At 43.0% G+C, this 23,417-nt stretch overlaps 1 protein-coding gene across 1 annotated transcript; it reads left to right on the top strand.

Moving 5' to 3' along the window:
* The first annotated feature begins 2,404 nt into the window (after positions 1-2,404).
* On the top strand, positions 2,405-23,417 carry WIPF1 (WAS/WASL interacting protein family member 1). Its single transcript, XM_029933303.1, has 7 exons — positions 2,405-2,473; positions 2,560-2,689; positions 7,506-7,676; positions 10,491-11,264; positions 15,968-16,180; positions 16,887-17,000; positions 20,355-23,417. The coding sequence occupies exons 1-7, from the start codon at positions 2,405-2,407 to the stop codon at positions 20,408-20,410; spliced, it is 1,527 nt and encodes a 508-aa protein (XP_029789163.1). The 3' UTR covers positions 20,411-23,417.

Here is a 23,417-nt window from a genome sequence, read left to right on the forward strand (position 1 = left end):
TTGTACCAGAGTGACTGAAATGTACCCTATCAACTCGGTTCCATCCGTTATTGTGCGACTGAAAGCAAGATCCTAGAGGAAGTGGATATAGAGATGAGCAAGGGAAGGGGGTTGGTGACCATCCCAGGGCACTGTCCGGTGGGACAGCTCAGATTGGGGTCTGGAGCCCCTGAGAGGAGGTAGCACCCAAGGAGGTCAGGCACCAGAATACATTTGGAGGCATAACAGAAGGCTGGTGAAAATTGCTGACCCCAAGCTGGTAAGAGAGCCAGTGCTTAACCTCTCTGGGCCTCAGATTTTTTTTTTTCATCCCTAAAACGAAGACAGTAGGTAATTTTAAAAGTTTTTTCCAAGGGGAGCCTGGATGGCACAGTAGGTTAAGCATCTGACTTCAGCTCAGGTCATGATCACACGGTTCATGTGTTCGAGCCCCACGTCGGGCTCTGTGCTGACAGCTCAGAACCCGGAGCCTGCTTTCAGACTGTGTCTCCCTCTCTCTCTGCCCCTCCTCTGCTCATCATGCTTTCTCTCTCTCTCTCCCTCCCTCTCTGTATCCCTCAAAAATAAACATTAAAAATTTTTTCTAATAAATAAATAAAAGTTCTTTCCAAGATGTCCAAGATGTGTTGTTAAGTTGAAAAAAACAGTTTCAGAGGAAAAGGAGACTCTTAGTGTAAGCGAACTGTACATGTGAAGAGCACGTCTGGAACGGAGCGCTCAGAACTGCTGTTCACAAGCTTGCTTCAGGGCAGTGTTGGGGGCAGGTGGGGAAGGGACAGCTTGTTATTTTTTTTAACTGAGATATAATTGGCACGGAACGTTGTGTAAGTTTAAGTTACACAAGGTGCTGATTTGCTACAGTTATGTATGGCAGTGTAATGGCAACCTTAGCTTTTGCTGACCCCTGTTTCGTATCTCGTAATTATCATTCCTTTTTTCTGGTGAAAACGTTTAAGATCAAGTCTCTTAGCAGCTTTGAAGCTTATAATACAATATTGTTAACCGTGATCACTGGGCTGTGCAGTAGATCTCCAGGATGTATTCATCTTGTAGTTTGAGGTTGTATCCTTTAACAGCATCTCCCCAACTGCAGTAAAGGGCATTGTAGAGCCCACATTTACCCTTCTGTCAAGTTCCAGGGAAGGCCGTGGGGTCAGACAGCCAGGGTTTGAGTCCTACCTCCTCCTCCTCTAACTAGCTGGGTGACCGGGGCAAATGATTCCACTTCCCTGTGTTCTATTTCCTTGTCTGTAAAATGGAAATAATGACTCACAGGGTTGATGAGAACCAAATGAATTAATACACATAAAAGTTCTAAAAGCAGTGCCTGGCCCAGAGGAAAAGCTATGTAAACGATAACTGCTGGTATTCTGAGCAAATAATACTCTATGGATTATTTCAAGACCCTCGCAGCTTTACACAGAGATTCCGAGGAGCCTGCCTCGGGGCTTTCCTGAGCTTCCCCTCCGCCTCTAACTCTGACACTAAATTCCCGGGTGCGGGATCTAACTAAAATGCCCCAGCTTTGCCTCCCGTGCCCCTCACTGGCTCCTCTGGAGTCAGATCCTTCTGGAAAGGCCGGGGCCAACCTAGAACCTTTGGGTTTGGGGAAGCCAACTGTCCCTGGGGCCAGGCCAGACCAAGCCAGTTTCCACATGTGACGGACACAGGCATATGCCTGCTTCCAAGTCCCACGTGCTGGCTCCTCGTGTCCCACTCCCTCAGTAACCCTGAGAAAGTGAGGTCTCACTTTTATAGCAAACATCTTTCCTGGGAATTCTGGAAAAGTGGAAAATATTGAAACATTTTAAACCACCACCTTTGTCCACTCTGCAATCTCTATGAGCTGAGCTTTGCAAAACATTGAATATTAGAAACCCCTCCGGCAAGGGACAGGCGCGAACTTCTTGAGGTTACGGACGTGTTCTGTATCTTGATTGTGGTGGTGGTTACATGACTGCATGGAGCTGTATCCTAAAGGAGTGATTTTACTACACGTAAATCACCCCTCAGGTCTGGCTTAAATTAAAAAGGAAAAAACGTCTTTGGCAATGTAGAGAGAGGGAATTATTTTCTAAAACTTTGGTGGATTTAAGAAACAACATAGAGCTGACTGACCCTTTCTGCTAGAGACCATCCTCCCCTTTCGTCAGGTTAGCTCTAAACGATGCGAAGGAGAAGCTGATCTTCGGGGCACGTTCTGGAAGCCTCATGGTATCCAGCAGAGCCCTCTTAGCCTTAAAATTCCCTTCTCATCTCTTCCCATCCAACCCGGCTCCGTTGGTTACGGCCAGATTGTGGTCTGAATTTTTAGAGCCTTTTATCAGGGACTGACTCTTCCTACATTAAAAATGAATGTAATTTATCGCTGCATCTGTTCCCAAATGTCTGGGCCTCAAAAAGAATGACATCAGATCTAAAACTTGTGGAGCATTTACAGTCTCTTGCCAAGAACCTCAGTAACAAGCTTCCAGTACACTCTAGCTGTCCCCATCGAGTGGTGGAGGATGTAATTTTTAATTTGAGAGATGAATTCAAGTGTGCTTGGTTTCCTTTTAGGCCAATACAGAAAAGCCCACCTTGAACAAGTCCGAGCAGGCGGGGAGGAATGCTCTTCTCTCTGACATCAGCAAAGGGAGGAAACTGAAGAAGACAGTCACCAATGACAGAAGTGCACCGGTATTGGACAGTAAGTGAACAAAGCTGTTTTCCATGGAGATACATGAGTTATGGCCTAACCATCAACCCAGCCTTACCCGTCCAAAAAGGTTTTTTGGTTTTTTTGTTTTTTTTGGTTAACAACAGCTGCAGAGCTAGCAAAATAAGGGACTGTATCACTCATTGTAGCCACAGCTCTGGCTTGGGTTCCCTCTAAGGCTGAAGGAAGCCAGTATAATAATTCTTTGTCCAAGACATACACAGAGCGATTCTCTGAATTATTCCCAACACTTTCTGGAAGTTAACCCATTACTGTTTTGCACCACAGATCAAAAGGCAGCGTGAAATATGGAGGGAGCCCTAGACTCGAAAGAGCCCTAGACGAGGAGGATGTAGGTTCGAGCTCTGGCACATCTCCAAGCCTTACTCTCTTGGGGTGTAAAGTGGAGATGAGATGAGTTCTGCTGCTCTCACGGGTTTGCCGTGAGCATCAGACAGGACCACGCAACGTGTTTGTGGTCCGGAATGTGTCGTTCATTCAAGTGTAAGATGCGATTTTCAGGAGCTGGGAGAGAGAGAGGAAATGAGATCACAATTTGGCTCATTTATCCATTATAAGTCTGAGATACTTTCTAGAACAAGGCAGGGTACGTATAAACAAACGGGGCTCCTGTTAACATTTACAACAGAATGAAAATGTATCCAGGACTAGAGTCTACTGGCAGTTACTAACCAGGCCTCAAGACTGTCTCCTCGCGTCCCAGGACCTCTCCACTGCCAGCTAGATGTCCCCAAAATACATCCTACACACACATCCCGTTTGGGCTCCATAGGAAAGAGACTGACTTTCCAAAATCACCAGAGGAAGCCTCATAGATGTTGGAAAGTGCTGCAGGATTTTAGCCAAGTAGAGGATTATAAGTGTTCAGAAGGAATTCCTAGGAAAAGCGCCTAATGCGTAGAGAAGAAGGAAGGCTGCGAGTTAGGGGAGGACATGCGTGTGGAAGAAAATGGGAACGAGGAAGGCCAGACAAAGGCTCTTACACGCGGCTCGGTTACCAGGCTGTGTGTCACGGAGGAGAGAACACCAGTCTCCCAAACCAACAATGGGGTGTTTTACTCTTGACTTAATACAGTTACCTCTTAGTCAAAATGCCCACAAAACTGATAACGGTTATTTTATAATCCCTTAGTCCTCTTGATTGGTAACACAAGACAGGCCTTGAGGGGCGCCTGGCACCACTTAGCCCTGGGAAGCCAGGGTCCAGAGCTGTGGGAGTCATGGTGCCTGGTTATGGGGCCAGAGGAGCGCCACAAACCGCCAGCCTCTGGGGCGGAGCTCAGTTGTTCTCTCCACTGTGGGAAGGGGCCGGGGCTCCAGAGAGGTAGATGTGAACCCCCACTGATGTTGAAGGACACTAGACAGTCTGTTGCCTATTCCTGAATCCACTATTGGAAATTAATTGTGTTCTTCACGGTCCTCTTCTCCCATTAAAGGGAAAAAAATACTAGTTCTTTTCCTTTCCAGCTGCTCAGTGATGTTTGTGAAGCACTTTGCTTGGTGGACACAAGATGCAACCCAATGTATGCCCTTCTTGTCTGTACACGTAACGGACACCTGTATTGTTCCCTAGGCTCTTTGCAAGCAGCGAAACCCTCTGTAGTTTTTTATTTGTTTGCAGCTGAAACCTCCCTGGGTCCTATGTCAAAATGTTGACCATGGTTATATATAACAATAAGTTTCTTTATTTTTATTTTGAGAGACAGAGCGAGCATGCATGAGGCAGATGAAGGGCAGAGAGAAAGAGAGAGAGAGAGAGAGAGAGAGAAACCCAAGCAGTGTCCACACTGTCAGTACAGACCCTGAGTGAGGCTCAATCTCACAAACCATGAAATCATGACCTGAGCTGAAATCAAGAGTTAACAAGCACCATCATATAACTTAATTCAGCCTTATCTTGCAGTGTGATTACTAATGAAGTAACCTAGAGCCCTTAGTTATCCTCAATGACTTTAGCTTCTCCATCTGAAAGATGCACAAATGTTCCAGGTTAAAAACACTGATGTCTGATAGTGCAACAATCTCTTTGAGTGATCAGTACCATGTAAAAGCATCCTATGCAAATGCAGTATTCCAAAAATGTATCATTCATTAATAATATTTAAATAACAAGGACATTACTGGTAATAATTAAAATTAATAAAAATGTGTACTTTTATATGGAAGCAATTTTGCATACACTTCTATAAATTATTACTGTACTTTGATTTGTTAGGTGAAGTCATCCTGGACAGTTCACTATCAGATTATTTCTTCTATCAGCAGAGCTCCCATAGGTATCCCAGAAAGCTCTACATCTAGAAAATATACAGAGCTACACAGACTTATGGTCAATCTAATCAAGAAAAAAAGAAAACACAGGTGAATAAAATTTGTTGATTAGTAAGAGATCCAAGGAGATTTTCTAAAAATTAAGGATGCTATGATGAATTTGTATGCTAAAACATGTTAAAATCTTAAAGAATTAAAATTTACCAAAATTCACTCGTGAAGCTTCAGTGAGTAAGAGAAAAGTTGAAAACTTTATCAAGATGCTTACTCAAAAGGTTTAGAGCCAGACAATTTTATCAGTAAATTCTTCCAGATTTTAAGAAAAAGCTAATTCAAGCGCTATACAAATTATGCCCAAACATAGGAAGAAATGGAAAGCTATCTGGTAGATGTAACGAGGCTAGCATGATCCTAACCTCAGACTTGACCAAGGCAACGCCAACACAAAGAGACAGCTGTATATCAGTGTCCCAGGCGACATGTGGCAATGTTTGGAGGCATCTGTAGTTGTCACAACTTGGTGAAGGAGGGGTTCCTACTGACATCTAGTGGGTAGAGGCCACGGATGCTGTACACATTCTACAGAGAACAAAACCACCACCCCCATAAAGAATTATCTGAGGGGCCCCTGGGTGGCTCAGTTGGTTAAACATCTGACTCTTGATTTTGTCTCAGGTCAAGCCCTACATCAGGCTCTGTGCTGTCAGCACAGAGCCTGCTTGGGATTCTCTCTCCTTCTCTCTCTGCCCTTCCTCTACTCTCTCTCCCTCTCTCAAAATAAATAAATATTTTTAAAAAATTATCTGACCTAAAGTGTCAGTGGTTACAAGGTTAAGAAACACTACTATAGACTTATAATCATAGATGAGAGGATACTAATTAAAACCAAAAAAATCTAATTCAATAGTATATTAAAAGAATAATTCACCAAAACCAGGGTTTATCTCATTTTTAATATTAGAAAGTTTATTAACCCATCATATCAAATAAAGAAAACTATATAATCATCGCAGTAGATCCTGAATAGGGATTTGACAAAATTCCATGCCATAAGAAAGTCGTTTTTTTTTTCTTTTGTTTTTAAGTACATTTATTTATTTTGAGAGGGGTAAGAACAGGGCAGAAAGAGAATCCCAAGCAGGCTCTGTGCTGTCAGCGTGGAGTCCAACACGGGGCTCAAACCCACGAATTGTGAGATCATGACCTAAGCCAATTAAGAGTTGGCCGCTTAACTGACTGCGCCACCCAGCCATCCCCAAGAAAGTCTTAAAAACCTAAAATAGAGGATCCTTGCCAACTGTGAATACTTAGAAGGGGAAAAAATCCTATTTTAAACCAATAGTTAGAATGTAACTTTGAAACATTAAAGGTGTGCTCATGAAAATCAAACTGTGGTTGCCTTTAGTTTAGCAATATTAATAATTTATATTGCATGGAAGTCCAATCATCAGACTTATTACTTACATAACCTAGAACTAAGATACACAGCTATTAGAAAAGAGGAGGCAAAGCCTTTATTATTTGTTTGTTTTTTTAATGTTTAAACCTCTTGTTGGGCTTTATGATATTAAAAATTTGAAATCAACCCATAAGGCCATCAAATACTTAGATGGTCAAATAAACTACAACATACTCGTGTTCTCAAATGCAATGCAGCCCCTTAAACTCATGTTTTCAAAGATTACTTAACAACATGGGAAACGCTAACAAAGTGTTAAGTGAAAAGAGTAGGCTGAAAGCTTTTTAGTGAATCTGGTCCTAATTTTAAGAAAAAACTCCATAAATATAAAAGTACTAACAACTGTACTAATAAGTAACAAGAAATAAGTACTAACAAGAAAAATACTTAACAACTCTTTAACCTTATTTTTGAGAGATAGGGAGAGACAGAGACAGAGCGCGAGAAGGGGAGGGGCCGAGAGAGAGGGAGACAGAATTTGCAGCAGGCTCCAGGCTCCGAGCTGTCAGCACAGAACCTGACCTGAGCCGAAGTCAGACTAAGCCACCCAGGTGCCCCTCAACTCTTAACAAGTACTTAAAAATAAGTACTAACAAGAAAAAATACAAATTAAGATCCATTTTCAGGAAGTAAAGTTATGGGATATTTTATTTTCTTCTATTTTTACAATTTCCTTTCTTCTCACCTTTTATTGTATCTCCCCCACCCTTTGAACAGACTTTCTTTGAAGATTCTTTTATTCGCCAAATCTCAAGATACAGATATTAACTCATATAGCAGCTTAGCCAAGTGGGGGTCTGGGGGGCAAGTCATCTCTGCCAGGGGCCCTGTGACCGTCCCAGAGTGAAACAGAAACCCCTCCCTCTTCTGACCCGGGGTAGGGGGAGCCCTTAAACTCCTGCATTTTAATGAAATCCCAGGAGTCCCCCACTGGCCCAGTTTGAGCCAGCTCCCAGTTTGATCCTCATTGTGTATTGTTTACTTGGGCTCAGGCTGTGAAGTACTTGGTGATGTTTTCAGACATGGTGAAGAAACTGTGTTTTCTTCCTTCTGCAGAGCCTAAAGGAGCTGGTGCTGGTGGCGGTGGTGGCTTTGGTGGAGGAGGAGGTGGCGGTGGCGGTGGCGGTGGTGGCAGCGGCAGTTTCGGAGGGGGTGGACCACCTGGTTTGGGAGGACTGTTCCAGGCCGGGATGCCGAAGCTGAGATCCACAGCCAACAGGGAGAGCGGTAAGGAGAGTTTCTCTCTTAGTAGCAAGAGGCGGCAGAGCCCGGTGGTTTGGACGGCATCCCCTCTAAGCACTGTGCCCTTTGAAACGTTTCAGATGGCTTGAAGTGTTAACACTGCTTGATAAAAAAGACTCTATTTAGCATCTTTTTTTTTTTTATCAGAATCAGCTCCATTGAGCTGTTCAGTCTATGCCCAGTGTCCTTGGGGTAACTTGTACTTTTTTGTACATTTCTAAAGGGTGAGCTAGAGTGGGAAGAAAAAGAAGGAGCAAATGGAACTTGCCACCCCTGGAAAGTCTGCCTGGTGACCTGGCAAATTCACCTCTCTTTGTGAGGTAGCCTGACCCAGCTGTCTCGGAGGGTAACTACTTGGGAGCCACTTTTCGAGCACAGTGTGGAGCGTGTTCTATGCAATATAATTACATGTCTCACTAAATCTAAAAAGGTGTTTTGCATGACAGACATCTGGCATTTGAGGGCCAGTGATCCTAAATATTCTCGCAGGGAAACAAGTCCTATGGGATTGTCTTTGAACCTGACGGCAGAGAGAAAAATTGAAAAATCTGGTCATGACCAAATAAAAAACTTTACAAGGTGCATGAGGCTTAATACATTTTACCTTAAAATTTTCTGTATTAATGTTTATTGTATCGGAAGAATTTTCTTTCTAATTCTGTGATCATTTAATATATCCGCTGGGAAAGTATGAAGTCTCACAGCCATGAAGACAAAGCCACTGAATCCTCAGGGTTGTCTGACTACTTAGCAGTTGGAAGGTCAAAATATAGAAAGAGACTTGATAACATGAGAGATTCTATCTTGTCAGACCTGCATTTACCTTCAAATTTACTTATTTAAAACCCATTTCAAAAGGAGGCAGCTGACAAATTCGGTACTTTAACAATTGGTGAAGAAATTAAGGCAAAAGACAACTGGAAATAAAATAAGAAAATGAAGGGGCACCTGGGTGGCTCAGTCAGTTAAGTGTCCGGTTTTGGCCCAGGTCATGCTCTCACCGTTTGTGAGTTCAAGCCCTGCATTGTGCAGAGCCCACTTTGGATCCTCTGCAACCACCCCCCTCACATCCTCTCTCTCTCTGCCCCTTCCCTGCTCATGTGCTTGTTTCTCTCTCTCTCTCTCTCTCTCTCAAAAATAATAAAATTTTTCAATAATAATAAAATGAAGATGCAATATAAGTTATGATGATGTATATACATCATCATAGTATGCCATCCACATAGGGAATACTAGCTGTGGGATATACACATGGCTAATAACTGCAGCTTTAATCTGAACTTGGAAAATAGAATGTATCACAAGCTGATGACATAGCACATAGTCAAGGGAAATACACCTTTTTTCTAGTACCAAAGTTGCAGTTAAAAATTCTCTCTCAAGTTCCTCTTACTTCACTGTATAAATCCATCCAAATGTCTCTTACTGTGCTGTGGATAAAATCTGAACTCCTCTGGTTTTCAAAGCCCCTGAGGACCTGACCCTTGCTGGCCAATCAGGGTCCATTTGCTAAGTTCTCCACGTTCACTGTGCCTCAGGCACACAGGCCTTGGTTTTTCACCTTGTAGCTCATTTCCACCCCAGGGCCTTTGCACCTGCTGGCCCTCTACCCCAAACACCTTCGTCATCTTTCTATGGCTGGCCTCAGCTCAAATGTCACATCATCAGAGAAGCTATCCCCAGCCAGCCACCCCATCTATCCTGGTATCCATCTCATCAACCTACTCTAGCTTCTTTTTAATATTTACAACTCTCTGAAAATATTTCCATGTTTGCTGGCTTATTATGTATCTCCCCCACAAGAATGTAAACCACAGGAGAGCAGGACCTTTTCTATTTTATTTACTCCTCTTTTAGCCTGCAGAATAATGGCTGATATACAGCAGGTCCTCAATAAATATTTGGTACCTTAATTACCTTATAGCTGAAGTGGTGGAAGTTTTTAGGCTAACCATTTTTGGGGAATTACCTTGGGTTCCAAGAAATTCTGGGGTGGTAGTCTGAATTTTTTCCATAACTTTGTCTTCCTTTGCTGAACCAAAGCAAGTTTAATACTAATGATATAATAGAGTTGTTGTGACCTGCCAGTGATGAAATGGAAGTTGACTCAGTGAGGAAAAACGCTTGCATGGTATCCGGCTTCTTTGCAGATTAAGAACCAACCCCTGACGTCGAGTCTTTCAATTAAACTTTGACAGTTTCTTTGTCTTTTGTTAGTGCTTTTCTTATTTCAGTTCCAATTCTTCTATTACATTTTCCCACTTCCTCTTGGGAATTTTATTCAAAGAGGCTAAGTAAGCCCACCGGTAGGGAGAGTTACATGGGAAGAACTAATTTTTCACCTAATGTGGCGACGTTATTTTTTCAAACTGGAGAGGTGCAGGCACAGGAGGACAGTCAGGGATGGTGACGGGAAAGAAGAAAATCATTACCAGAAATCCCATGTACCCGCACCTTCTGGCTCTTCTCTTCTTGTAATGAACAGAGATGTCTCTCTGGAACCCTTCCCAACTTTATCCTGGTTCTTATCCACATGTAATGCCAAGAGAGTGCATCAAAATCTTTTCAAGAGCTGCCAGGTTGTAAAACCTGGAACTAGCAGGTACACAGGGATCTGGGATGGGTCTCTGCCTCCAGGAAGGACCACACAGAGCCTGATTTATACAAATGATAGTTACCTATACTTTATAGCACCTAGGAAAGGACTTCCAGTAGCTGAGAATACACTCTAGTTCTCTGATTTTCTTTAAGGGGTGGTGTCCTAATTTTCTAACTGGATATTTTTTTCCTGTTCTTCAGATTCTGGAGGAAGCCGACCCCCAGTTTTGCCACCGGGGGGAAGATCCACATCTGCCAAACCTTTCTCACCCCCAAGTGGCCCCGGGAGATTTCCTGTGCCTTCCCCAGGCCACAGAAGTGGCCCCCCAGAGCCTCAGAGGACCCGAATGCCTCCCCCGAGGCCCGACGTGGGCGCAAAGCCCGATAGCGTTCCCCCTCCAGTACCTAATACGCCAAGACCCATTCAGTCAAGTCTGCACAACCGAGGGTCCCCACCCGTGCCTGGGGCCCCCAGGCAGCCCAGCCCTGGGCCAACTCCTCCCCCTTTCCCTGGAAACCGAGGTGCTGCTTTTGGAGGAGGCTCCGTGCGCCAGACACCCTCAGGCTCCTCCTCACCCTTCTCCAGCAGACCTCCCCTGCCCCCTACCCCCAGCAGGGCCTTGGATGACAAACCCCCTCCTCCGCCACCGCCAGTGGGCAACAGGCCCTCCCTCCACAGGGAAGGGGTCCCACCCCCACCCCCTCAGAACAGCAAGCCCCCAGTGCCTTCTACCCCGAGGCCTTCCTCCTCGTCACAGGCCCCACCGCCTCCGCCACCGCCGAGCAGACCTGGCCCTCCTCCCCTGCCTCCGGGTTCCAGCGGCGGTGATGAAACCCCAAGACTTCCGCAGCGAAATCTGTCCCTGACTTCTTCGTCTGCACCCCCCTTACCTTCACCAGGACGCTCGGGCCCTCTTCCTCCCCCGCCCAGCGAGAGACCCCCTCCTCCAGTGAGGGACCCACCAGGCAGATCAGGTAAGGCGACACCTGGGGGGAGTTGTCTTCTACAGCCCACCCTGCCCCCCAGTCACTAACCCTCATATAAGTGAGTGGAGTCCAACAGAAGCTTAAGTGAACTCTCGGGCCGCCTGCTCTGATCTTTAAGTGACACTTAACATGTGACACTTAATCCTGACCTCATGTAAACCTCTGAGGAAGGTGGTGGGGGGCTGGGAGGGGGGGCTGTTTATATCTGTCTGCATTTTAGAGATGAGGAGACTAACTTACAAAGTCAATGATCACAAGCTAGTTAATAAGAAGAGACTAGAACCTTCACCTTCTGTTCTGAAATGTGCTCACGGCTCTGCTGCCCCACCTTTCCTAAAGTGAATTTCAGCTGTCTTAATTGGGCAAATAAATTCCTACCTCCTGCAAGAGGGACCGATTATTCCAACAAGAAGGGCAGTTATTTAAGAGCTAATGAACTTTTCCTGTACCCCTCTCTCCGTCGGTCAAGCTTCCCTCTGCTCATGCTGTTTGGTAACATCTCTGGCACCTAAATCCCTTGGAGAATTGGATAACGGTATAGGCCTTTTGCTCATAGAAATGCTCCTAAGCGTAAACTCACAGTCTGCCAGCTATTTGGTGGATTGAAAGCCCCTCTGAAGCTCATCTGTGCCCCCCACCCCTCCCAGCACTGAGAAAGCTGGGTCTAAGGAAAGAACTTTGAGACACCATGAAATGAAATGAAATGAGGACCGACTAGAGCTTGTATGCTCTCCTAATTATAATAGGTGCTTTTTAGTTCACAGTGGCTGTTGACGGGTTCAGAACCATCTACATTTTAAATTTAACCTATATAGGGGGCATTTCTTCTTCTTCTTTTTTTTTTTTGTTTGTTTTTCTTAATGTATGTTTATTTTTGAGAGAGAAAGAGCGCGCATGCGAGTTGGGGAGGGGCAAAGAGAGAGGGAAACACAGAATCCGAAGCAGGATCCCAGCTCCACGCGGTCAGCACAGAGATGGCGGGGCCTTTTTTCTTTAGAAGAAGCTAACTTTTTGCCCTGTGGCTTCAAGAACCTAATAAGCACTCTTTAACCAGTAGCGCAAACGTGCCCATGTTCTAGCATCACCTGAGCAGCTTTAAAACGTGGCTGCCTGGGTCCTCTCCCCAGAGTCTCTGGTTTCACTGGTCTGGATGACAAACGGAGCATCAAGATATCCGGAGGCTGCCCAGGGATTGTAATGTGCTGCAAAGTCTGAACACTACTGGAAACCACTCTGCCACAGAGTAGGCTACAAATCTGAAAGCTACTAGTAATCCCTTCAGCCCAATCCCTGCACATCAGGGCATCTCATTAAGTATTCTTCAAAGAACAAATGAGAACAGGTAGTCTGATGAATGAAGTGCAATGTTTTCTTCTTAGCCAACCGCGATGGGTGTCCCCCAGAGTGACTGAGGAGCTGTTTGCATGACTCTACCAAACAGACCTATCAACAGACTCAGCCTTCCCTTAAATAGGATAGGCGTGGCCTAGCGCTGTAACATTATTTCTTTTTTTTTAATGTTCACTTATTTTTGAGAGAGAGAAAGAGAGCACGAGCAGGGGAGGGGCAGAGAGGGAGGAAGACAGAGAATCCCAAGTAGGCTCCACACAGTCAACACAGAGCCCCAGGCAGGGCTCAGACTCAACCATGGTGAATCATGACCTGAGCCGAAATCAAGAGTCGGATGCTTAACCAACTGAGCCACCCAAGTGCCCCTTTTTCTTATTTCTTTTGATTACCTAAGTCACGCCTGTTTATTATGGAAAATACAGAAAAATATAAAGAAGACAAAAATGATCTATAATCCTGCCACCAACACCACCCAGAAATAACCATCCATAACATTTTTATTATCTTTTCAGTCTTTTTTTTACTTTTTAAAAAATGTTTATTTTTTGAGAGACACAGAAGCAGAGTATGAGAGAGAGAGGGAATCACAGACCGTGAAGCAGGCTGCAGGCTCTGAGCTGTCAGCACAGAGCCCCAGGTAGGGCTTGAACTCAAGAACCACGAGATCATCACTTGAGCCAAAGTCAGACCCTTAACCGACTGAGCCACCCATGTGCCCCTTTTCAGTCTTTTTAAAATTTATGTTTTGTGGGGTGCCTCACTGGCTCAGTCAATGGAGCATGAGACTCCTGAACTTAGGGTCCTGAGTTCAAGCCCTATGTTGGGCATAGAGCTAACTACAACAAAAAAGGAAGAAAGAAAAAGTAAATAAAATGTGCATGCATATTTATATATATGCATATATATGTGCACAAAATCTGTATCACATTATGCATACTAATTGGTAGTTGGTTTTTTTATTTAACAATCTCATTACCATTTTCTGATGTGATTAACTCTTCTTCTATAGCCCAACTTCTAATGACTGCCTAATAATGGCCTACAAATGTACCTTTATTTATTTAATCATATGGACCATCTCTAGATTTTTGCTGTTGCAGATATTTTGGGGAACACATTCTTGTAGCAAAATATTTTTGCACGTTTCTATGTGTTTCCTTTGGATTAAATCCTTGAAATGCAGTATTTTGGTCAGTGTGTATTCAGGACAAATATAGATTTCATAGGTTTTGCCAAATTGACCTCTATAAAAGTCTTACCAACTTACCTTGCCACAAGAATCCTATGCGAGGTCACCCAGGGCCATCTGTATTTTGAGAGGTGGGCTGGCTTTAGAATTTGACATATTTGGAGCCAAATCCTGACTCTTGCACTCATTAGCCTCCTGACTTGAGCTTTATAGCCTTCCAACATGAGAGGCCTCATCTGCTGTCCCCACACCTCTCAGGGTCCTAGGACTTAAATGAGACAAGTATGTGTAGTGGCATGTAGTACCATTCAATAAATGGTAGTTTATTATTATTAGGAATTGAAGTCTGTTTTCTGTTATGCATTCCTAGGTTTGGAGCAGGGAGCCTAGGAGGTTGGAGAGTTAAGACATGAACATTTGTTAAAAGAGAGAGAGAGAGAGAGAGATAACAAGTCCATCAAGTTACACAGCACCGGACCCCATAATATTGGAAGTCTAGTTTGCATTTAGTGACAGTTATATAGTGACAGTACCAGTGACATTAACCCACAGCATGTGAGACACTCACCCCCAGTAAATCATCTCCTCCTGACTGGGACTCCGGGAGGTGCAAACAGATGAAGCAATAAATAAACTTTACGGCGAAAGCACTGATGACTCCTTGCGAGGCCGGCCAGGGCTGGACATGCCTCTCACCCCCATCAGGAGTTTGGTCAAGACTTCCAGGCAGGGAAGCGGGCAGTGGGTGTGTTGTTTGGTTTAAGGCCCTCCGGTTGGATTCTGAATCTGTAGTTAATAAGAGGTTTTTATATTTATGGAGCTAGAACATGTACTTACATAAAATGCCAGCATCTTGCAAGCGAAACACGAAGCACGCTGCTGAAGAACAGGAATAATTACTAAGGCCGTTTTGATTTGCATCGGAATGCTCAAATTCCTTTTATTTTTTTTTTTAATTTACTCATAACCCAAATAGCCTCGGAATTTAGAAGATAGGACAAGCAAGATAGGCTTCTTTTGTATTATCAAAAAGGAGAATGTTACTTTATTTTTAGGAACTTAAAGTTTTCAGATTCTACTATACCACTGATTTTTTTTTAATGGTTTCAAATACTTAAAGAGTACTTTTTACTTGCTTTTTGGCTACTTATTTCTGGCAAGAGTGCTGTGAGATGACTGTCTGGTGCTCTTAGGTATATAGAAATTTAGTTGCCTGTTGTAACCAGCTTGCTCAGGGTCAGGGCTCTGCATAGCTACGCACGGGGACTAGCTGTTTGTTGCTCTGTTAATCTGCCTCCCTGAACAGGAAGAACCGGGAAGGAACTCCTGCCATTCTCAGGGGGACTGGTATTTGGTTTCCTGATGCCACTTCTGCCTGGAAACAGATTGTGTGCATCATAGAAACATGCTTGTGTAATTAGCAATCCTAGTGTGCATTTAAAGAATCTAGTCCCTCTGAAGACCTAAAATAACTTCATAACTATCTTACTCTTTTTGTAATTCTTTTATAAGTGGCATTTATTTCATGATTGTCACAATACTGAGTTTAGTAGCTATTTAAAAGGATTATAGGGGCACCTGGGTGGCTCAGTCGGTTAAGCATCCATCTTCGGCTCAGGTCATGATCTCACAATTTGTGGGTTCGAGTCCTGGGTTGGGCTCTGTGCTGACAGCTCAGAGCCTGGAGCCTGTCTTCAGATTCTGTGTGTGTGTCTCTCTCTCTCTCTGACCCTCCCCTGCTCATGCTGTCTCTGTCTCTCAAAAATAAAAGAAAATTTTAAAAAATTTTTTAATTAATAAAAGGATTATAAAATGATTTTTAAAGTGTACAGTTGTCAGTATACACAGATTATCAGCTGTTCTCAACCTAACTGTATCACCTCCAATCTCAGTACTCTCTCAAAGTCAAAAGAGCCTTTTAACTATCAATACACACTCTCTACACATATGTGTATATGTAAGTGCAGTTCTGTTTATATGTGCTTACTCCTTGCTTGGCTAAATCTCCTAGAAAGTCTCCACCATTTCTCCATAAGCTCCAACTACAGGGCATGTATCCAGCAGGTGTTCAATATTTGCACATTGATGGTGACATATTAGTAGGGTAGGAGGTAAGTTCTTGCACTAACTGTTGTCCCATTTTTTGTTCCAGGCCCTCTCCCGCCACCCCCTCCAATAAGCAGAAATGGCAGCACACCTCGGGCCCTGCCTGCCACCCCCCAGTTGCCGTCCAGGAGTGGACTGGATGGTACCAGGAGTGGGCCTAGGCCTCCCCTCCCTCCCGACAGGCCTGGTGCTGGGGTACCTCCCCCTCCTCCACCATCAACATCAATTAGAAATGGCTTCCAGGACTCTTCAGGCGAAGGTGAGGTGGGGTCCTAGCTCCTTGGAAACATTTTCAGCCTATAGGGCATCAGTTGAATGGAAAAGTGTGTGGGTTTGCATGAACATTTCTTGTTTCTATGAGCCTCATTCTTGTCACACTGCACTGCTTTGATCTAAGTAACCATTAGAGACCACCATAATTTCAAATTAAAAATAGTAATCCTCCCTTCTCCACTTTTCAAAAAGGCAGCTCATTTTTCTATCTCATTGTTTAAGTCTCATTTGGTTAATTTTCTAGAAGATTCCAGGACTCTGAAAAAAAACACTTTTTTTGTAGTTTACCTTTTTATTACCTACCTTACGTACCTTTCTCAACAGTTGGCTGGCTGTAGGCAAGAGGCCCCGTGGTTCACAGGTCTTAAGCCAATTTCCACTGCCTTTCTTATGAGAGGCTCCCAGTTGCTTCTTTGCCCACTGGTGGGAAGAAAAGGATCTTGAATGTTAGCCCCCCAGCTCCTGAGAGGGACTGGCTGGGTCCTAATCACTCTAGTTAAAGTCACTTGGATTTATCTGTCTCTGCTTAGTATTTCATTGACGTGCTAATCAGTGACTTTTGTAGCATTTCGAGCTTTAACCTTCTAGGCATAAAACTGGAAGCAATCTCTGCAGTTTTCTCTCTTCTTTCATTGCATACGTCTTTATAGCAGATTGTTACTGAAGATACTGTTTGTTTCTCTCTCTCTCAGATGAGTGGGAAAGCAGGTTCTTCTTCCATCCGATTTCTGATTTGCCACCTCCAGAGCCATATGTACCAACGGCCAAAACTTATCCCAGTAAACTGGCGAGACATGAAACCCGGAGTGAGTATTTCTGCAAGGACTTTGGCGGCCTCGGACTTGAATGTCCTGGGTTATATACAACTCAGGGCTGTGTAGGAAATCCAGGCCTCTTGCCTAGTGTGAGGCAGAAAACCCCATGCGGAGCTGTCTAAATTATGGTAAACTCCTCTTCCACAAGTGATAGGGGAAATGGAGCTATCCAGAATGCATATGAGAAATGATGATTTTAATGTATCATTACAAACTCAAAATAACTGGTTTGCTAATAGGTTAAATTTTATTGCTTTGCTTGTCTGGACAGCCTTCCCCATTTTTATTTTCCTAAGACAGCACAAATCCAGCCATCTTCTATTTCTGCTCGTTTTGAAACTAGTCAAATGTCTTAATAATTATAACAAAAACTCACTGTAACTGCTTTGATATTTTAAATATATTGTGATTAGGAGTACCTGGCTGGCTTAGTCAGTAGAGCATTTGACTCTCTTGATCTCAGAGTCGTGAGTTCAAGATTACTTAAAAAAATAATAAGAGAGTGGGGCACTGGGGTGACTCAGTCTGTTAAGCGTCTTGATTTCGACTCAGGTCATGATCTTGCAGTTCATGGGTCCAAGCCCTGCACCAGGTTCTGTGCTGACAGTGTGTGGAGCCTGCTTGGGGATTCTCCCTCTTCCTCTCTCTCTGCCCCTCCCCTGCTTGCTCGCCCACTCTCTTTTTCTGTCTCTTCCTCAAAATATAAATTTTAAAAAATTAAATAAATAAAAATAATAAAGGGCACCTAGCTGGCTCAGTTGGTGGAGCATACCCTTGGTCTCGGGGTTGTGAGATCGAGCCCTACCTTTGGTGTACAGATTACTAAAAAAAGAAAAGTAACAGAATCATCCCCCTTCCCCTAGGTTTTTAATTTAAGAGCTGAACACATTCCCTTCCCTACCCTCCTCTCTTTAAGACTGAACGCAGCCTGAGGGCTGGAACTATCCTGCATCTTCCTCAAGTGGCACAGACATATAGTAGGCATTTCAAAATATTTCTTAAATTGATGAAGTAACGTCCACTGCCCCCAAAAATATTTTTGCAGATTTGCTTTAACTATTCCTAGTATTCTGTGTGTTGAATGGATTATCTCTGGATTGTCTAACTAAACTCAAGTGGTTTTATTCTGCTCCTGTAGCTGCCTTGGCCTCTAGGTAGGGCACTGGCCTGCAGGGCACCAGGCGGCCCTGAACCACCTCACTGCAGCTTTGCGCGAGGCCAGCCCTCATTTTGCTAGCCGCCTGTAGTATGTCAGCTGACGGTCAGGGCTCGGTGACAGATGACTGGTTCCATCTAGATGAGTCTTTGCTCGGGTATGAGCCCAAGAAAAGATGCAGTTGGGATGGCAGAAGGAAGGAGCAAGGTATTGGGGTGCCAGTGTCTTCCTCCGACCCCTCCCCTTGCTCATAGGTTTGGTTCTATCCCAGAAATCCTTGCTGAGATGCTCCTGAAGAACCTGTGAGGGCCAGCCCACCCTGAGCGTCCCCAGCGCGGTGGCCGCAGCAGGCGTGTGCTGCTGCTACATCTGCTCACAGCATCACTGCACTGGGCTCCATGCCTGACACCTGTTAGGTCCTCGGGAAAATGTACATGGGATAAATGAATTTTTTAAATTGTGAATGGATTTTAAACCTGGTCCAGCCCATGAATATGCATAGTTTTTAAAAGAACACTATCAACAGAGTGGAAAGGCAACCCACAAAATGGGATAAAATATTTGCAAATCATGTATCTGATAAAACATTAATATCCAGAATATATAAAGAAGTCCTACAATTCAATAACAACAAAAACCCAATATTTAAAATGGGTTGAATACTTGCATAGACATTTCTCTGAGGAAGATATCCATATTGCCAAAAAAAAAACATGAAAAGATGCTCAGAATCACTGATCATTAGGGAAATGCAAATAAAACTACAATGACATATACAACTTCACACTTTATAGGATAGTTACTATCAAAAAAGCATTGTTGGGGCACCTGGGTGACTCAGTCAGTTACACATTTGACTCTTTCGGCTCACTCATGATCTTACAGTTTGTGAGTCTGACTCTCTCTCCTTTTCTCTCTGCCCTTCCTCTGCTGACACACTCATGCACTCTCTTTCTTTCTCAAACTTTTTATAAAAAGCATTGTTTAGAAATTAGAAGATACCTAAATGCCAACAAAAGGGGATTGACTAGATAAGATAGTATACTGTATAATAAAACAATGTGTCATTAATAATTATATGTATAAACAGTAATGACTCTGAAAAAGGTTCAGACCAACTATATATAATCCTATTTGGGAAGAAAAAAGGGAACAATTTATATATAGAAAATAAATAGAAAATATTTATATAATGTTATTGGTTATCTCTGAGTGGTACAGGCATGGTGAGATTTTGTTTTGTTTTTGTTCATCCATATTTTCTGAATCTGTCATAAACACAAACTATGTGGTAAGAAGACAGATACGTTTTAAATTTTTTCTTGGGGTTCCTGGGTGGCTCGGGAGAGCATCCAACTTTGGCTCAGGTCATGATCTCAGTTTGTGGATTTGAGCCCCACATCAGAGTTTGCACTGACAGCACAGAACCTGCTTAAGATTCTCTCTCCTTCTCTTTCTTCCCCTCCACTGCGCGCTCTCTCTCTCAATAAATAAATTTTAATTTTTTTAATTTTTAAATTTTTTGAGAGAGAGAGAGAGCACACAAGCATAAACGAGCAGAGAGAGGGAGACAGAATCTGAAGCAGGCTCCAGACTCTGTGCTGTCGGCACAGAACCTGATGTGGGGCTCAAACTCAAGAACTGCGAGATCATGACCTGAGCTGAAGTTGGCCACTTAACAGACTGAGCCATTCAGGTGCCCCTTAAAATTTTTTTTAATGTTTATTTGTTTTTGAGAGAGAGCACAAGGTGGGGTGGGGAGGGGCAGAGAGAGAGAGAGACATAGAATCTGAAGCAGGTTCCAGGCTCTGAGCCATCAGCCCAGAGCCCAATGCAGGGCTTGAACCCATGAACAGTGAGATCATGACCTGAGCTGAAGTCTGATGCTAAACCAACTGAGACACCCAAGTACCCCTAAATAAATAACTTTTTAAAAAACTATTTAAAATTCTTTTTCTTAATTTCTCAAGTACTCAGTAGCCAGTGGTGGGTCATCTGTCTCTAGCAATGTTCATTCAGATCCTCATTTGCTTCTTCCCTCACTTCTTCTCATCCACATATGCCAGTTATTTACAGCCTTGGTCATAGAGGATGAGGTAGTGGGTATTTTTGCAACCGTCCTTCAGTTTATACAGTGAGATCATAAACTTTCTAACCAAAATTTATATTTTGTCTGTGTTTTCATCAAGGTGGATCCAACCGAAAGGAAAGGGGTGCCCCGCCACTCCCTCCTAACGCCAGGTGATCTTTGCCTGCTCTTCTCCATCTGAGCCCAAGAGCTACTTCTGATGTTACTATCCGAGGGCTGCCAGCCTTCTCCCCTTGTCTTCCCTTGGCCCCTTCATAGTGGCAATAGGGAGGAAGGGAGGTTGACGTGGGAATATGTGTGTGTGGGGGGTGGGAATGCAGGAAAGAAACGCACCTGGCTTTTTATATTGTGTATATTCTCAAAACTATTGCTTGCTTCAGCTACAGCCCACCAGTGTTGGTTGCTTAGGGGTCAGTAGGCTTTTGCGGCAAGGTGGCAGAGATGAGTTGTGTCTTCGCTTTCAACCAACTAAATTCAAACCTTCACTGCGTATTTGCTGCAGACTGTAATATTAAATCCCTGAGAGCTATTTGCTTCCATGCCTTTTTGGCATGCTTGGCTCTCCGACTCTATGCACCACAGACCGCTGAAGCAAGTTGCTGCATCAGGGCTCATGAAACATTTTTCGGTTATAGGATGTCCAATCTTTGGCGGTCTGAGATAAGCCCTAGGATAGAGCTGGCCAGTGGACATACGATGTGAGCCACATATGCAGTTTTTTTAAATTTCTAGTAGCTACATTAAAAAAGGAAAATAGGTGAAATTCATTTTAGTATATTTTATTTAACCCTAATATACAAAATATTCTCATTTCAGGCTGCAATTAGTATAACAATTATTGATGAGATGTTCTACATTCTGTTTTGGTACTAAGTCTTCAGAATCCAGGTGTATTTTACATTGAGAGCACATCTCCTTTCAGACTAGTCACGTCCCAAGTGCTCAGCCACATGTGGCCGGCAGCTACCATATTGGACAGCACAGGCCTCAAAGATAGAGGATGGTGCAAAAACCTCTTGTTTCAGGGGAAAAAAAAAAAAGCAAGATAAGCTTTAGCAATTCAAAAAGTAACTAAACTGAAGTTAGGACCTAACACCTCTGTGGCAGACAACTTGATATTAGATTTTGCTCCCTTATTTCCCCTCCTCCCTTAATATCTGTACACAAGCACTGCTTCACAATGCCAAGGTCAGAAGTTGATCTAACAGGGTGTACAGTCATGTGGACAAAAGCCATGGGAAAGAAACCGAAAGCCAGCCAGGCTTCGGGGCTCGGTGCTGGCTGCCTTGAGGTCACCTGGCAGTTGGATTCCTGCCTTGCACTTCATTTCCTCCCCCTCTGTCTAGCTTGCACATCGGGGTGGGGAGGCTCGGAGGCTCCATGGTTGTGCAGAAAAGTTAGGAAAAAGTGGCAAATTGGATATGTGGAGGAAGGAAGCGGGTTTGAGGTGATGGGCAAAACTCTAAAAATCTAAATCTGATTGGTGTTGATGGGGTTGGGAGAGATTGCTACTTACAAATTGAAGAGAATTTGTCTTGACTCTGTCAGGGGAATCACTTGCCTTGGATCTATGCAAATAAAGCTCCGTGGAAGGGCTGTAGGGATGAGCCAGCCTTGCCCCTTTTTTGTATGATTCTGTTTACAAAACTTTACTGGGACTTTTAAATCTAGCTATAGATGGGGGGTGGGGGTGGGGAGGAAGTATTTCCATTTAGATGTTTTGTATGGTTGATTATGTTTAAAATTTCCATTACTTATTTTTTAAAAGCACGTGGCCACATATGTATATGTATCCCTAAACTTTGTATCCTGGTTTCAGCGCACTGTTCATGTATTCCTGGGAGATGTTCACACAAAATCAATCCAAAGAAAAATTTGAAAGAAGTATTCCTATTTATAGAATAAATATTTCATTTATATAAAAGCAAAAGAACTTAGAGTTCTAATAAATGGGATATCTAATAAATTATGAAGTTGCCCATTTGAATATATTGTATTTTTGTAACTTTCCTTGCCAAAGTCCTGGGCTTAGAACATTAGAGAGCTTGGTTTTTCCACCTCTCCTCTACCATTCATCTGTCTTCCATACAGTCATTTGGGGCCCTTTACCCAAAGAGAATTAAGAAACATAAAGGTATAACAAGCTTGGCAAAGTATTTCCGAGAAAGCTTTTTTTTAGGTAATAGAGCAGCATCATTTTATTTTGGATTCTTTGATCAGATATCAACAGATGATACAAATCCTTATGATAAAGCCTCATGACCCAGTTTAGAGAAGATGGAACCTGGCCTTAACAGCAAATATGACAGAAAAGTCTGATCCAAAGGATTTTGGATCTGAATTTTATAAAAGGCAGTAAGAATCGCCAGTGTCCGTGTACATCCCAACTTTTAGGTGCCCTCATACAGTCTGAAATGGAGTCATAGCTCAGAGTTCCTCTTCATCCAGGACAGAGAAGTTTTAGGTCTTTTTTAAGTAAATGTTTCATTAATACACCTATACCCTTTCTTTGAAAGTTGGCAACCTAATTGCAGCCCAGACTGAAAAATTTCTATGCTAAAATCTTCAACTATGGCAAATCACAAAAATGAATATTTTCTTCCCTGAAATCAGGGCTCACTTTTGGGTTTTTTTCCATATTTCCAGATAAATGTATTCAAGATGCAATACAGTATTTTAACATGCACATATCATTTTATATTGAAATGTATTACAGTATTAAAATTCAGTGTTCCATATTTATTTCACTATGCATTTTATTTAGCAGAAGCCGAGAAAAATGTTTAATCCAATGGTGCCTTACTTTGTGATTTGAAAGAAATCGACTTTTTATGTCTAAGTAGCAGATTATTTGCATATTTGTAAAAACTGTTAGACCTTTATATTTTAACTTGTAATACCAATTTTGTTATTTTAGTAGCAAAAATGGGATGATTGTTAAAGTGCCCAAAATATTTTGGCATGAAATTAATTTTTCCCTGTTTATAGTCAGGGACAGTAAAGGAAAAAAACGTTTTTCATACCACTGCATTATGTAAACGTGCACACTTTGGTATCGATGTCATCAAGACAGTTTAAATGGTGGGGTAGAGTCTACCCTAGACATCTGTGTCTTTGTAAGTTAGCCAAAAAATAAATAAAAGCAGAATGATAAGAGTGTCAA

Source organism: Suricata suricatta, chromosome 3, assembly GCF_006229205.1.
Source record: "Suricata suricatta isolate VVHF042 chromosome 3, meerkat_22Aug2017_6uvM2_HiC, whole genome shotgun sequence".
In the NCBI taxonomy this organism is placed as follows: Eukaryota; Metazoa; Chordata; class Mammalia; order Carnivora; family Herpestidae; genus Suricata; species Suricata suricatta.

Bases quoted from the DNA above. Each gene is read 5' to 3' on its own strand.
- WIPF1 (XM_029933303.1), top strand. From the start codon at position 2,405: ATGACATCAGATCTAAAACTTGTGGAGCATTTACAGTCTCTTGCCAAG. The intron at 2,690-7,505 runs GTAAGTGAACAA...TTCCTTCTGCAG, and splicing joins AAGTGCACCGGTATTGGACA to AGCCTAAAGGAGCTGGTGCT. The intron at 16,181-16,886 runs GTGAGGTGGGGT...TCTCTCTCTCAG, and splicing joins CCAGGACTCTTCAGGCGAAG to ATGAGTGGGAAAGCAGGTTC.